General features: G+C 36.8%; 1 protein-coding gene across 1 annotated transcript; it reads left to right on the forward strand.

The window, feature by feature from the left end:
- The first annotated feature begins 7,108 nt into the window (after positions 1 to 7,108).
- Positions 7,109 to 15,355, forward strand: LOC103717292. The gene is made up of 4 exons (XM_039120331.1): positions 7,109 to 8,846; positions 13,361 to 13,507; positions 13,738 to 13,854; positions 14,319 to 15,355. Exons 1-4 carry the CDS (start codon positions 7,311 to 7,313, stop codon positions 14,946 to 14,948), a joined length of 2,430 nt encoding a protein of 809 aa, XP_038976259.1. The 5' UTR covers positions 7,109 to 7,310; the 3' UTR covers positions 14,949 to 15,355.
- The last annotated feature ends 244 nt before the right edge of the window (positions 15,356 to 15,599 follow it).

Below are 15,599 nucleotides of genomic sequence, written 5' to 3' on the forward strand. Positions count from 1 at the left end.
TGGATCAGCTATAGTACTTGTTATACCATCAAATTTTAGAGTGAGCTAGCATAGTCTAGTGGTGGAGGTGCATGCCACCAGATTATAATTTAACTATATCCCAAACTACTATTGTAGTATCATTCCTTATGCTACTCAATAGCAGGATGCAAGCAATACAGTCCTTTCTTTTCCAGGACTGATCTGCTTCTTGATCTAATCTGTGCTAGGTCTCATACTCAAGCTCTTGCATTAGTTGTCATTGTTTCAAGCATGTCGTGTACCTCGAGATGACAAAGCTAATGCAAGCGCTTATGATGTGAAACATCATAGTTTTTCTTCGTTCAGTTTCTTAACGTGATGAGGTTAGCGGCAATGCTCTTGGTTGCAGTCATAATCAACGTTAAATGAGATGAAACACAAAATTAATAACTAGCATAACACGCCATCAACATAATTTTGTAGTGATATCTTGAATCGAGCAATAATATTCTAACAATGTTACAGGATGTTATAATACAAAGACATATTTGTATTAATTCTCTCATATTTTGTTATATTCTACGTAAAATTAGAAAAATCGAAAAAAATATATTGATTGGAGTTCAAATGAATTTTCTCAAATTTTCTAAAGAAAATTTAGGAAACAGAATATGTCAAACTCGACAAATAACTAAATCATGGACCTGATCAAGTGCTGACATGTGTTTGGGGCTTGAAGATTGTCCAATAACAACAAGGCAACAGGGGTTTTAGTCCATTGGACTAGAGCACACCAAGTGATCAGTCACATCATTTATTACTATAGGTCATTGCCACAGCAGTGCCACATTGCGACATGTCACATCTTTTCTCTGACTCTTCTTGGCCAAATTGGGCATTTGACCCCTCCTTGCCAAGATCTTATGATGTAGTGCCTTGGTTGAGAGAAAAATAGTTTTGAAAACATGGGTCGAAACCATTTAAGAACTCGTGTCCCATGATCATATCCCAATAGGCCATGTTATGCATAAAAAGGAAGCCTTAATATCAAGTGCATAAGAAGTTGCTATAAGAGGCCATCAAGGTCCAATTCATGGCACGTCCATCATCCTTAGAATCCTAAGAAACATGAAAATTAACTAGCCTACCAATGAAAGAAATGAAATCTCCAATCGGAAGGAAGATCGATAATACACCTTTTGGAAGTGCTAGATCAATATTCCTGGATCTTTCTTTGGCAAGGATTATATGCTCTGGGCTTGTCATATTCTTGAAGATCCTCGAACTTATTGCAGCACGAATTTGCATTCAAGAATCAATTTATAATTGAAAAGAAAACCTTTTTCACAATCCAAGAGTCTTTTAGGTTCATGGATGGTAGAGAGAGATTGGTGAGAGAGAGGATATTCCATCCATGGCCTCTTCCATTTCTGATCCCTTTCCTATTATCACTACAAAAAATTTTATCTTTTTTGGTGCTTTTTAAAGTCAATACCTACGCTTATAAGCATCGGTAATTTTGGTGCCGGCGTTTTTAAAAGCGTCGGTGGGAGGAGAGTGAAAAATTTTTTTGCTGATGCTTTTTGAAATCGTCGATAGGAGGAGAGTGGTAATTTTGGTGCCGACGCTTTTAAAAGCGTCGGTGGGAGGAGAGTGGACATTTTTTTTGCGGACGCTTTTTGAAAGCGTCGGCAAAAATGGAAGACTTTGCCGATGCTTTTAAGCGTCAAGCTATCTTGGCTTCTGTCAAAAATTGCTATCTTGGCTATCTTGGGCTTTTAAGCATCAAGCTATCTTGGCTTATAAGCGTCAGCCTTTGTCGAGCAACCTCATCCCTAATATTCTTTCAAAAATTGGAAGGTTTGTTGTCGATGAAACAACATGATTATGCTCACAAAATTCAAGCCCAGAAACATGTTTCTTTTATAAACTCCATCAATAAGATGCCACAACAAAAGAGCATATAATCTCATCTGGGTGCTAATGATATTTTTTTTACAAATTATAATAAATTATATATAATCTCATCAATAATGTTTTTTTTACAAATTACAATAAACTACAAAAGATTTTCTAACCCCACCTGGGGTTTTATTTACAAATTACAAATTGCAACATCTAATCCCATTTTAGGAAAGCTCTAGTTGCCAAAGGAAGAAGGCCTAGTATCAACAATAAAACAATTGATTTCCTAGTTTTGTGGCATCCTGACATTATAAGAAGAAATACTAGATGACCCATTGAAGTGAAAACTAGACGCGAAAATCCCAACCCACGGTTGAGCATCTCCTTGTACCTCACGATGGAGTCAATTTGTTGAAGCTCAAGTTGTTGCCTAAATTAGTTGATGAAATCGTTGGCACGGGCGTCCACCTCCCCTCCTGCATCATCCTTCTCCTCTGCCTTTGCCTCCCGCCTCCCAAGGCGTAGATCACCTTTACAGCCTCGGAGACGGCGGGATCTAGGGCTAGGATTTCCATCTCCTCCTCCTCTGTGTGTGTGTGTGTGTGTGTGTGTGTGTGTGTGAGCGGCTAAGGGGGGATTGGGTTTTTTATAAGGATTGGTAGTGGAGCATCATAGGGAGTTTGACGACGCTTTTTAGCATTGTCTCCCCACTATCACTCTTACCTCCGACGACACTTTACGGTTTCTTATTCTTTTAGCCTCCGACGATGCTTTTAAGCATCATCAGACATCTTACTTTCCACGCTCCCCTAATTTAGCATTGTTTTCTGCTGACGTAACTTAGAAGTGTTGGCAAATTTTGGCGCTGGAGCGAAAATTATCGACGCTTCTATCTAGCATCAGCATCTATGCATTGGCATTGTTCCTTTTTCCTGTAGTGTATCAAAAGTGGTTGGAAAAGTTTTAAAAAGTTTATGAGAGTTGTAGTAACTACACCAAGTAGTTATCACTATAAAAATAACTCCCATATTAACCAGAGTTGAACCAGGCTCAGGTGTGCCCTCATAGGTGCCCAACCTTGGTTTTCAGCAGCTAATAACTCTACCCATGGAAATTTTCATTTCTCCTAGTAAAATGGATAAATTAAACCAAGTGAGTATAAGTGCATCCATAAGAATCAACAAATAAAATATTGAATAAAATAGGAAGATGTGTTCTAGAATTCTATAATGTTGATCATATATAATTAGTTACATAAGATGCCATCCAGTTAGTCAGCAATACTATTAACTTTCCTGTATATGTGAGAAACCTCAAATGAGAACAGGAAATGCAATAATCGCTAGCATCCAATGGAATCTTCTTTAGTTTAAAGTGTTTTCATTGGCAACCATCTCATCCAACTTTCACTGGTTATGGAATTAAATAATAATTAGATGCATTTTGGGATCATAAAACCTTTAAGATTTATCTTGGATAAAGTTAAGAACTATGTAAGACTATGCGCTTGTCTCTATGATGGCTGAGGCAATTAAGTTGTATTCTTTGTTTCACAAGGCCCTGATCGGATGTGAATTTACTATCCACGAATAGGTTGTGAATGGTAGGACCATCCTCTCTGGACAGAGGTAATTTACATCATCAATCAAAAAAATAATAAAAAAAAAGAGAGATGGAAGAGAGAACACCCATGCTGTAGTGTCTTCTAGTCCATGTAGGCTATGATCCGAGTTCGCTCTGATACCATTTGTCATAATTTAGGACCTTATCCAAAAAGGCTACTCGAAAGGTATTTTTGAAGTTTCTTAGTCTTGTATAACATCTTCTCAGCGAATAATCGATGTGAGACTAAACACATATCCATACGGGTCTTCACAAGTATTGCCCGCAACTGGATTTCATTTATCAAGAAGAGGTAATTATTGGGATTTAGTAAATTGGAATATGTCCAGCTACCATCTGCTAGAGAATTATAAGGAGAATTATTTTGGTACTGATGATCACAGAGAAGTTGGAAATTGGAGGTCCCATAGATTATTTGTCATGGTCCTTCAAACTTCCTAATTTGCTGAGAGATTCAAGAAAAAGGATATCTTGCATGGTTATTTCAATGTCTGCATCCTCCACCAATCCCTAAGAAAAAATTATCGCTTTGAACATTACTATGGTGAGTTGAACTCATTATTAGAAGAGTTAAATTATCCATCTATCGGTAAAAGCTGAAAAAAAGAAGTTAAGTATCGAAGTATCTGATGCGCATCCAATTCAAATATATATCCATATCAAAGCCAGACATTTGTACCTCTCTTTCCTCTCTGCAGACAGGAGACGGAAGGATGGTCGTTGATAGCACATTTAGCATTCACTGTGAAGTTAATGCAAGCTAATATCCTCTTCCTGGCTAACATTTTCTATTATCTTATAATTTCTTCAGTAACCTCCGTTTAATAGACTAATAGTTATATTCACAGTCCGGTTGAATCAATAATAAAAAATTCTGTCACGCATGTCATATTTTTTCTGATGTATGTATGAAATGCTGAAATGCATGTCATATTCTTTAATGTATATGACATTTGGAATGCCTGCAGGTTTCTGTATCCTACACAGCACAAAATGAGAGGTCTCTTTTTCCAGGAGTCGTAAATCCATAGTTTTCTGGACTTGCTTCAATCGTTTTAGTCGATTCATTTTTTTTCTTTTCTGAATGAGTTGCTTCATTTGAATCCTGCTCATTCTAGTTCTTATTTTGCATAATGTAGTCAATATCCCAGAGAAAGTGATATCTAAGTTATTTCTGTCAGCTCTGCTTCTATTTCTATCAACTCTACTTAAAAATTCTGTTCCTATTACACAAGCTTTAATTAAAATAGGGGTCTAATACCAAGCTTTATCTTCTTTTCTAAGCATCACGTACTCGTTGTCAATCACTTGCTGCTGATTGTTGTCAAACTATATTGCCTGTCTTCTCTGAAGTCTTACACCACTGTCATGTATGATAGTATTTTCTGCTCAATAGCATGCTCCTTTTGAACCATATATTCACCGAAAGAAGAAGAGGACCACTTGATGAATGATGATTCCTTCATTTTCAAGTGAAGATAATTCAAGTGACTTTCACAACTGAATATTGGCCTCTGTTGCTAGGTTTGAATTCCCTGGGTCCATAAATTTTTGTAGATTTTGCTTCAGATTTTTTTTTGCATGGATACCTTTCTAAATATCAAATTTTATATGAATACCCTTTCAAAATTAATATTTGTATGTATATCCTCATAAAATACTTGTTTTGCTATTCTATCCTTTTCTATTCTTATTTTTACATATATATATACACACACCACCTAATGCCATTAAAAAATTAACTGTTTCAAATTAAAATGACTACAATATTCTTATTGGGTAGATGTGTAAAAAAAAACATTTATAAGACGATCGTGATGTAATTTCAAAATTTTATTTTATTTTAATTAAAATAAATATGATTTTTATTAACGACTTTAAAATAACCATTATATTAGGAGCATTTGTGTAAAAAATAGTGTTTTATGATGGTACAGAAATAAATATAAAATTTAAGAAAGTATTCATGCAAATTTAATTTTTTAGAAGAATATTCATGCAAAAAAAAAAAATTTCTGCTTTTTGTGAGGCATTTTCTCAAAATGCACATTGAATAATATTTTTGGAACATAGATTTTTTTTTTTTTTGTTGGAACTTTTATAGGACGTTTTATGTGCATGGTCCCTAACTTTTATGCTTTCACTTTCTTTCTTTCTTTCTTTCTTTCTTTCTTTCTCCCTTTTCTTATCCTAATTTCATTTCCATTTCCATGTCGCATCAGACCCAGGCGCACTTTGCTCACAATTGGAGCAACCCTTGTCCGGGCTGGGCTCAAGGCCCAAAAGACCCTCCAGCGTCATGAGAAGGAAGCATGTTAGTATTTCAGAAAGCACAAGTTTCCTACTGTGGCCATGGAGTGGATAGTATGTGGGATTAAGGAGCATGATCTCCTTAACGAATATGGACTTTGTTGCCAAATATGGAGTTTGTTGCCGAATATGGAGATTGTTGCCGAATATGGAGTTGCCAAACAAGGGGGCGTATGGAAGCATTTCCCAAGTCTCTCATCTCTTCTCAGCAATAAACCCTAAACTACCTTATTTATAATTGGAAAATACTGAGTTAAACTAGTATTCAAATAAATCCGGTCAAAGGATGTGGTTTATTTTATTTGCTGGTTCCTCTTAGCTTGAAAAAATGGCAAATAATCGACTAGAGAGGGTTGTGGGCAATGGCAACCCTTGAATCATGCTTGTGTAAGTTGAGACAGATGGGAATTTCATGGGTTCTTAGGTGGTTGCCCAGCATTCAAGCAAAAGGGATCTGTGAATCAAACATTGTCCCTTAAAATCAAGGTTGTTATTGGGAAATGGAAGCCATAATAAATTTTGGGAGATTGATCCCGCTCAGTAGAGCTGTTGGCAGTAAAACTTTCGAAAGTAAAACTTTTTAAATAGAGCCTTTTGAAGTAAAAAGTTTATAAAAAAATATTTATTGTTTGATAACTATATTTATAAGACGCTTTGAGACTTTAATATGTGTTTGGTAAATGAACTAAAAAAATATTTTTGGTATAACAAAATGACTATAAAAAACATTGCATAGTATTATGCAACATAGTATAATAAATTATAATATATATTAATACATAAATATATAACATAGTATAATATTCTTATAATGTAATATAATATTATTAAAATATAGTAATATAATGTTGTATACTATAGCATAAGAATATAACATAATTTGATATTATATAACATAATATATTAATGTATTATGATATAATGTAATATAATATAATATTTATAGTATAATATAATAATAAAGGTATAAAATATTATAATTATTATCATTATATATTAATATTATTAATTTTTTATAATTATTTTGGTTCAAAAGAATAAATTTTATACCTCAAAATAGTTTTTTGATCGAGTCTAAAAATATTTTTAGAGGAAGCTCCAACCAAAAAATTGTTTAACTTTTTAAAAAAATTAAAATAGTTTTTTTTTTTAATTTTTTTACTCATCTGGGGGCCTTAGTGACTTATTCTTCAAAGTTGTAAAAAAAATTGTCAGTGGGGAACTTCATTTGGACTCAGAAGGCCAAGCGTCACGCGCACGGCAAAACCTGCTATCAAACGGTCCAGATAAGCAATCTCGGAGCACACCGCGACCGCCACGTCCGCAGCCTCGTGGATGCTTCCCGAACACGGCGCGCCGAACGGGCGCTGCCGCACCGGCACGACTGGAGAGCGCCATTCGATCTTCCTTGCCCTCCTCATTTAAATCTTCAAATCCCCTTTCTTTACCTTAGCCTACGAGCTCAACCCTTCCTTCTTCCAAACCCTAGACCCCTCCCCCTTCCCATTCTTATGACCCCACGCTCCTCCTTTCCCATGGACGCCCAGAACCGCGCTCAAGACCTCGCCGCCTCCGTCCTCGCCGCCACCTCCCCGCCCCAGATCGCCGCCGCCTGCTCCGCCGTCGACGCCTTCCTCCGCCGCCACGCCTCCGACCAGTCCCGTGCCTTCTTCTCCATCACCTTCCCCGCCCTCCTCTGCCGCCTCTTTGGCTTCGACGACTCCCCCCGTCGCCCCTCCTCCTCCCCCTCCCTCTCCTCCTCCTCTTCCGCCTGGATAGACCGTGCCTCTGCCGATCCCCACCTCGCCGCCTCCATCTCCGACCTACTCTCCCCCCAGGGCATTCTCCTCTCCTCCATCTCCTCCGTCGATCACCACGCCCTGGTCAAGTATGTCTTCCCCCTCGAGCACCTCCCTCAATGGATGCGCTTCGCCCTCCAGAGTGATAAACCCTCCTCCGTCCTCTCCGATCTGTGCGCTCTCTTCAGGAACAGGGTCAAGGAGGACAAGATCCAGGGATCGCGCCAGCTCCAGCTCAATGTCTTTGAATACTATATGTTCTGGTTCGCGTACTATCCCGTTTGTCGAGGAAATAGCGAGAAAGCTGATCGTGCCATCAATGATCGGAAGGGCCGGAGGTTTAGGTTGGAGAATTGGACCTCGTCCCTCTCGGTCCTCTCAAGCTCGAGTCGCCGGCCAGGGCAGAAGGCAGAATGTAGCTTGTACCTCCGTCTTCTTTACGCTTACCTCCGAGCTTTTGTGCCGAAGTATGGTCTGGGATCTTACCAGCCCTACCGCAGTTCTCTTCTTCATTACTCATTGAGCTACGATGGTTCTGCTTTCTTGCAAGCCGAGTTCTTGGTGCACACTTTTATACACTTTTGGATGGTCGATAACGATTTCTCGCCTTTGCCAGTGCGTGTGTCCCAATCTCTTGTATTGTCATTCCCTTATCGACCAGTTTTGGGTGAGACTCCTCCTACTGCTGGATTGGGAGAAGTGTTGAAGTTATTCGTGAATTATCTGATTTGTAGGTTTACTGCTCCCAACGATGAAGGGAATGACCAGACGGTGTATGGTGGAAGTCCTGTGAGGAAGGGTTCTGTGGATGTTGTTCAGTCAAGGGCTATGATGGTTCCTGGTGATAATTCTTTCGGTTCTTGGAACTCAGTGATGCAGAGGCCTTTGTATAGGTTTATATTGAGGACTTTTCTGTTTTGCCCAATGGGAGCTTCTATTAAGAATGCTGCCCAGGTGTTCTCTTTGTGGGTGACCTATATGGAGCCATGGAAGACTAGTCCAGAAGATTTTGTTGAGTTTGACACACAGGGAGCTGCCCAGAATCCGGGAAGTTTGAGAAAGGAGAACTTTGGGAAAATTAAGGAAGATAAAGAAGGGAACCGAGTAAAATCTTTATACTCACCTGCTTGGCAAAGCTATGTGTTGTCCAGTTATCTGTTCTACAGCTCGCTAGTTGTGCATTTTCTTGGGTTCGCACACAAGTTTCTCCATGCAAATGTGGAGTCTGTGATTCAGATGGTTTCACAGGTTTGCTATTCTTCCTTTGCTATCGAATCTTTTACCATTTACTTTAGAGTTTAAAGCTGGTGCATTTTCAGATTTTTGCTTTATATTGCATGCCATATTAGTACATGTAATCTGGTGGAGAACTGGTCCATGCTGTGCATTTATGTATCTAAGTGTCTACTTATGTGATAGTTGTTATGTTGTAGATACAATAGAGCAATATAGGTATCAGAAAAGTGTAATTCACATGCAGCTTCCATGTGCAAAGATGGTTGAGGTCTGAAAGAAACTTTTTTTTTTTTGAAGGATATGTGTATTAACGTGATCCTGGGCAATTTTCTTTTATTATATATATATATGTATATACATACATATATATATATATATATATATATATATATATATATATATACACACACATATGTATATACGTATACACATATGTATATACGTATATCCATATGTATATACGTATATCCATATATATATATATATATATATATATATATATATATATATATATATATATATATATATATATATATATATATATATATATATATATATAGCATCAAATTGCATGGAGTATTGTTATAAGAACACCCTTTTTTTCTTAATCATGTCATTAAGTTTGCTATGATTTTTTTTAGGAATTGGATTTTACTCAAACATGATACAAGTGTAGGTGACATTTATCATCTTCTATCAAGCTTATCAGTCTTTTTAATAATGATAGAATTCACTTAAATAGGTAACGATGTTGTGCGTGCAATTTTAGGTATCACTTTTTGTCTCGTAAGAAAATGGAACTAGTACGAATGCTGAATAAGTAGGCTTTCCTGGCATCTATCTCTACAAGCATTGCATAATCAAAGTTCTTTGATATGTTCCTTTTTAATGCCAGTTTTGAACCTCCTTTTTCTACCTTAGAAGTATAGATATTTAAATAAGAGCAATTTGCCCTAGCTGACCTGTTTAAATCCTGCAATCTCTGCATAGGTTTTTAAAGTAGGATCCTGGACTCTACTGATATCTTTTAGACTTGCATACAGTCCAAAAACTGATTTTTGTTGTGTTTTTGCCAACACTTGATTTTGCAACTCACTTCTTTGACAAAGTGCTCCTTCATTCAGTAAATCTGTTAACACATAACACAACCACTCAAAATGCATGAAAACCTCATAATCGTGTCATAGTTTCCATCCAGTCTATTAGCTTACACTTAAAATCTATGATTTTTGTTACTTGTCAATCCAAATCTCCAATTCATATTGTAAGTCCTTCACCAAGTTGACATTGCATGCACATTGGTTCTCAATTATTTGTTGCATTCTAGCACATAATAAGCTGTCAAGAGAAAATAACTGCAATAGACCATCTTTTTATAGGTGTAAACTTTCTCTTGAGATATGATACATATGAATCTCTTCTGTTACCTTTCATCTGTTTTTCTTTTTATCTTCATGTTCGATTGTGGTTTATTATTGCTTGAAACATGCAATTTCTTTTATTATGCTAATGAGTAATGACTCAGCTTTTATATGAACATATTTTCAGGGGGTATAAAAACAAGATTGATGTTATAATTTTTAAACTCTCCCGTTATCAAATACAAAATGTTCACCACTCATTTGACTGTATTATATCCTTCCAGACACCATTCCCTCTCTCACAAGCTTTGATGAGAATGGTTGCACCTTCGTTCCGTATTATCAAAACCATGGACCCGTAAACTCTCTCTCTCTCTCTCTGTGTGCGCGTGTCTGTCTTAAACACACATACATGTAGACGAAAATATGTTATTGAAGCAGTGACTCTCATTCTTGCACAACAATACCCAAGTGTTCAACCTTTTACTAAAATCATGCAACTTACTAGAAACCCAAGAAATGCCTTAAGTTTTTCTACACCCATTCCGATCTGCTGCTTTTATTCACTTTTCAACTTAATTTCTTGAATGCAATCATATAAGTTCTCATAGTTTTGTTAAATTCATCTTGAACTATTACATCCCTATATATCAACATCTAGTGTCTTGACTATTACTGCTGTTCTTGCTGTTACTAGTTCACGGTTTCATATTTCAAAAAAATTATGCAATCCTTTTCTTTTATTACTATTGTTCTCTCTTTTTTTTTTAATTTTTATATCGCTTCTTTTCACCTTTCTTAGAAACATGTTTTTATATATAGTTTAAGCGACAGTTGCATAACCCTTCTCATTCGACTAATCTCGGCATTAGACAAGGAAAGCTTTGGTAAACATGCCTTCGTTTTTTTTTTCTTTCCTTCCAGTATAGTTGAGATACGTCATAAGACAGACATCTTCAAAGCCTTCCACTTGATCCATTTCATCACTTACAAATGGATGAACAAGTCTTTTAATTTGACAGTATTACTCAGCCACAGTGTTTGCGACTAAGCAAAGGGATCGGTTTTTTCTTTTTTGTTGAAGGCTATTCTCATCCACCATGTCTGCATTTTAATCTGATTTCCTAATACCTTGGTATTAACCTTGCAAAATAGTTCTACCGGTAGAAACTAGTGGCCTCTTCACTGACAATAAAACTTCAATCATACATGCAATTAGTAAAGCTGCATTCATATCCTGTCTTAAGTGTTGCATGGGCTAATATTGCAATAGAAAAAAGCACAATAGATTTAAAGGGTGGTTGTACTGGTTTTGCTTTTCAGTGCTTCTACAAATGTGGAAGGTTACTCAATAATAATATTGAGCATTTTGTTGTATTTGATCATTATTCTTATTATGCATATTCTTTATGAGGCCTTCTTCTCATGGGGATAAATGTTTGATTGTTCACTAGTCTCCAATTAGGGGACCTGATAACACTGTTGCTGGCATATGGAAGTTCTGAAAGGATTCTCCATTCAAATGATAATGGTTTTCACATGGTGGTTTGCTTTTGATTCAAGGTTTCAAGCATTCTCTATGAAGAACTTAGCAGGAAATGCCTTCAAGATTAAGGAAATTTCCTGTTATATAACTTGTATAATTGTAGATTGACATTCATATATTGTACAAACAGTGAAGAGGAAAATTAACAATAACTCATCATAGTTACTTTTTTTTTTTTACAGAATCATCATAATCATGATAATCATGAAAGCACTATTTGGGCATTATAGTAAGTTTAAGAAAAATCTTGGTGGTGATGGATGCAGGAATCTAATATTTGGGGATTGTGCAGTGAACTCTACTTCAATTCTTCTTACTACCAAGCTTGAGAATTTATAGCTTGACAGTTTAAGAAGCTATATTTTCTTGTAGGAAAGATGCTTGCTTTTTTGCCTATCAGTTGGCAAGGACCAAAACATGACATTCGATTGAAGGAACAGATCTCAACAAGAATTGGAAAGTGGAGGTTATTGAGAGAAGACTCTTTGGTGTTTGAGACATCAAAACTAGATATTGGTGCATAAGTTGAAAAGACCCATTAGGTATTTGTAGTGGTTGGAGCTCCAAGTTCTTGTTGGCATGCTTGAATATCAGCAAATCATAAGAAAAAAGTTAATTATGATGAAAGGCTGCTTGTTATTATCTCTACTCTTGTATTTCTTAAATGGAAGGATGCCTTTGTAGAACAAGTCCTTGGGTGTATAAGAAAATGCTGTTTGGGACGCAGCTTTCCCTAAATAGGTACTATTAAAGTTCACTGAATACGCTAATTTAATTATGTCTTAAGAAAGATGCTAATGAATGACAACTTTGGTGAGACTAGCTTGACAGTGTCTTCTTTTCCGTTAAACAAGATGGGAGCTAGGTAAGATTAATATCTATTTTCCACAATCTGCATTCAATCATTTGCAGTATTAGGTGGCATAACCCTTATTTTTCTATCTAAAAATGGTAAAACCAACTTTTAAAAGCTCACTTGAAATTATTGCTATAATAATGAACCAGTGGGTCAGATAGCTGGTACTCATGCCCAAAATGTTCAACTTCAATGTGACTTGTGGCTGATCCATAATGACCCACAAATCCCTAACTGTTTATGCATTGTATCTTGTTGGATTTGCAGGAAGCTCCAAAGTTGCTGCCATACCTAAAAGCAACTGCCTTGCAAGTTAGCAGAGTTCATTTTGAAGACTGTGATAAACTTAGCAAAATTATCTCTCAAATCCAAATAATCCATTTCTGCCATGTCTAGAGGACTGATGTGCAATTTATTTATTCATTCTTACACATATTTTTGATCAGCAAATGTTCTCTTGAAATTTTGATATTGGCTAAGCAAACTCTGCTAGTATTCATATTCAATTCAGCATAATTTTATTGTTCTTAGGCTTTGCAGTGAATGCGTATTTGATGTAGTTGTGCCTTATTGACTGAAGAACAAAGTAGCTCTTGATTAATTAATAAAAGAGAATAGGGGATGCTTGTGTTGGTTTGCCTTTCTTGTGCTTATATCATTATTACACTACATAAATATGCTAGTTCAAAAAAATGGACTATGGCTTTAACCCGTTCATCTTGTCCTAGTTTTGATCAGGATTGTCATGTGACCTGTTCCACAGGTGCTAAACATCTTGACTTCATCCAGAGAGCTGCTGGAACTCCTTCGGAAAGTTGACGCTGCATATCATTCTAAACCAGTTGGGCCTTCTTCATATTCTTCTGATGAAGTATATAAATATGTACCATCAATTCGTGAACAGTTGCTGGTAATAAATTGTTTTGACCCTTGCATGAGTTTTCATTAATAATTTAAAAATGAGAGATAGTAATCTATATGTGTTTCCAAGTCTATATTTCTGTTTTTTTTTCTAATATTACCTTCTCTTCTCGTAATTGTTTTTTTCTCTAAGTTGGTGTGTTTGGCAAGTTTCCTGCTTGAGCTAGCATTTAATCTGTCTGATGACGACATATGTCCATTTTTATGTTTTGATGTCAGGATTGGGAGGACGGTCTATGTGAAAGTGATGCAGATGGGTCTTTCTTACATGAGAACTGGAACCGTGATTTGAGACTTTTTGGTGATGGCGAAGATGGAGCTTATAAATTACTGCAGGTACCTGCTCTGCTTGTGAAGCAACCATCATTACCATCTTTGTACCTTGCACTGGCAGCTTATATGACTTTTTGCTAAATTACATTGACATAGAACTTTGGTGAGCTGAGATGGAGTATAGTGATTAGATAGAACAAAAATTGAAGGTTAGGCATTATGTGATGTATATAGTCAACCCAAAGGGCATTGAATTTGCTTTAAGAGTTCTTCAGAGTTAGGGAGATTATGGTATCAGCTTAGAAAGCCTAGGTTATTACATTTTTACTGGGTAGTAGTTGACATGTTACTGCTGTACCTCTGTATTGCTTCTGATCTTAGCTAATGTTATTTCTGATCTGTTTTGGCATTTTCAAAATTAATAATCCTGTTTATAGTAGTTTCGTTGATCTTTCTATTTTTCCTCAGTTGATAAAGATATTGCTAATAAATTTGTAAATTCTTGTCTATTGTGGTTGATGCTCCAGCTGTTTGTGCTGCGCGCTGAGCATGAAATCCGACTTGTTTCTGGGGACGTCTCGCATAACCTCCAGGCATTGGATTCAATGAGATCCCAGATGAATATCCTTTTTGGGGGCCCCATCAGGAAGTCTTTGACACCCATCTTATCCGAAGACACAAATGACCTGCAATATGGACGTGAGATATTCACTCCTAAGCATCCAGGAGTGGGGAAACGTACATGGGCTGATGTGAAATATAAAGGCGATTGGATGAGGAGGCCAATCTCAGACACTGAAGTAGCATGGCTAGCAAGACTTTTGGTCAGATTGTCTGACTGGTTGAATGAATCTCTTGGCCTTTATCGAGTTGATGATAATGATTCTGCAGGCCCAACATACGTGGAGGTGGGTCATGATGAACCTGGCACTGTGGGAGGACCAAAGGAGGCTCTCTATATGATGCTAGCCCTTTTGAGTTCCTGGCTTGGGCTGTTTGGCCATGCAGTAATAAAGTTCATGAGAATGCATCGGATGAGGATCAATTTGAGGGTGCTGGCCTCAAAGAAATTTGTAATGGTTTTGGTGTTGTATGCTGTTGTTTCTGCATTGAAGAAGGCTTTTTGTGCGGCCTTCACAAATTCCAGCCCTGTGTGATCGTGCTTGGCTACCATGTCATGAACCCCAGTTACTAGAGTCTGCTGCTGACAAGTCGTAAATATATGTACAGTCATACATACAAAGATATTAGGGTTTTACGAGTTGTTTTGCTACAGTATGAGTGCAGGAAATCCAGGTGGTTTTGACGAAAATGAAGGGTTTCTTTTTCTTCAGATTGTGTTTTTGCTGTTTGAACTTGGTGAACGATCAATTTCATCCAGTAAAGTTTGATACTTCTAACACAACACCAATTTCATGAGGCAACGTTAGTAGTAAAGCATGTCTTGGTAATGATTTATCACAAACTAATTTAAGGCAGTTGTTGAAGAACATCAACTTTGTTCTGGTAACAAGGTTTCTTACTGTGATATGTATGAAGATGATGCGGATTACAAGATCTTTGATATATTTGTAGATTTTAGAAGTGGTTGCTGTGTTCATGATATTCTTGAATTTTGTCCCTGATGCTACTGTATCTTAGCAGCGTTGCTTGCTCTAGCCACCGCTCAATCAATTTTTCTTAGGGTTGAAATCTGTGGCCTGGTATTGTATTTTTCTCATTTTTGGTGTCTCGGGCTTTCAGCCTCAGTTCTGAGGTTATAGGGTATCTGCAAGTATTTTAGACTCATTTTCCCTGCCCTCTTTTTA

The sequence above is a fragment of the Phoenix dactylifera genome, chromosome 2 (genome assembly GCF_009389715.1).
Source record: "Phoenix dactylifera cultivar Barhee BC4 chromosome 2, palm_55x_up_171113_PBpolish2nd_filt_p, whole genome shotgun sequence".
Lineage (NCBI taxonomy): Eukaryota > Viridiplantae > Streptophyta > Magnoliopsida > Arecales > Arecaceae > Phoenix > Phoenix dactylifera.

Coding starts and splice junctions, on each gene's coding strand:
- LOC103717292 (XM_039120331.1), top strand. CDS start 7,311: ATGACCCCACGCTCCTCCTTTCCCATGGACGCCCAGAACCGCGCTCAA. Junction 8,847..13,360: donor TGATTCAGATGGTTTCACAG/GTTTGCTATTCT, acceptor CCTGTTCCACAG/GTGCTAAACATCTTGACTTC. Junction 13,855..14,318: donor GAGCTTATAAATTACTGCAG/GTACCTGCTCTG, acceptor TTGATGCTCCAG/CTGTTTGTGCTGCGCGCTGA.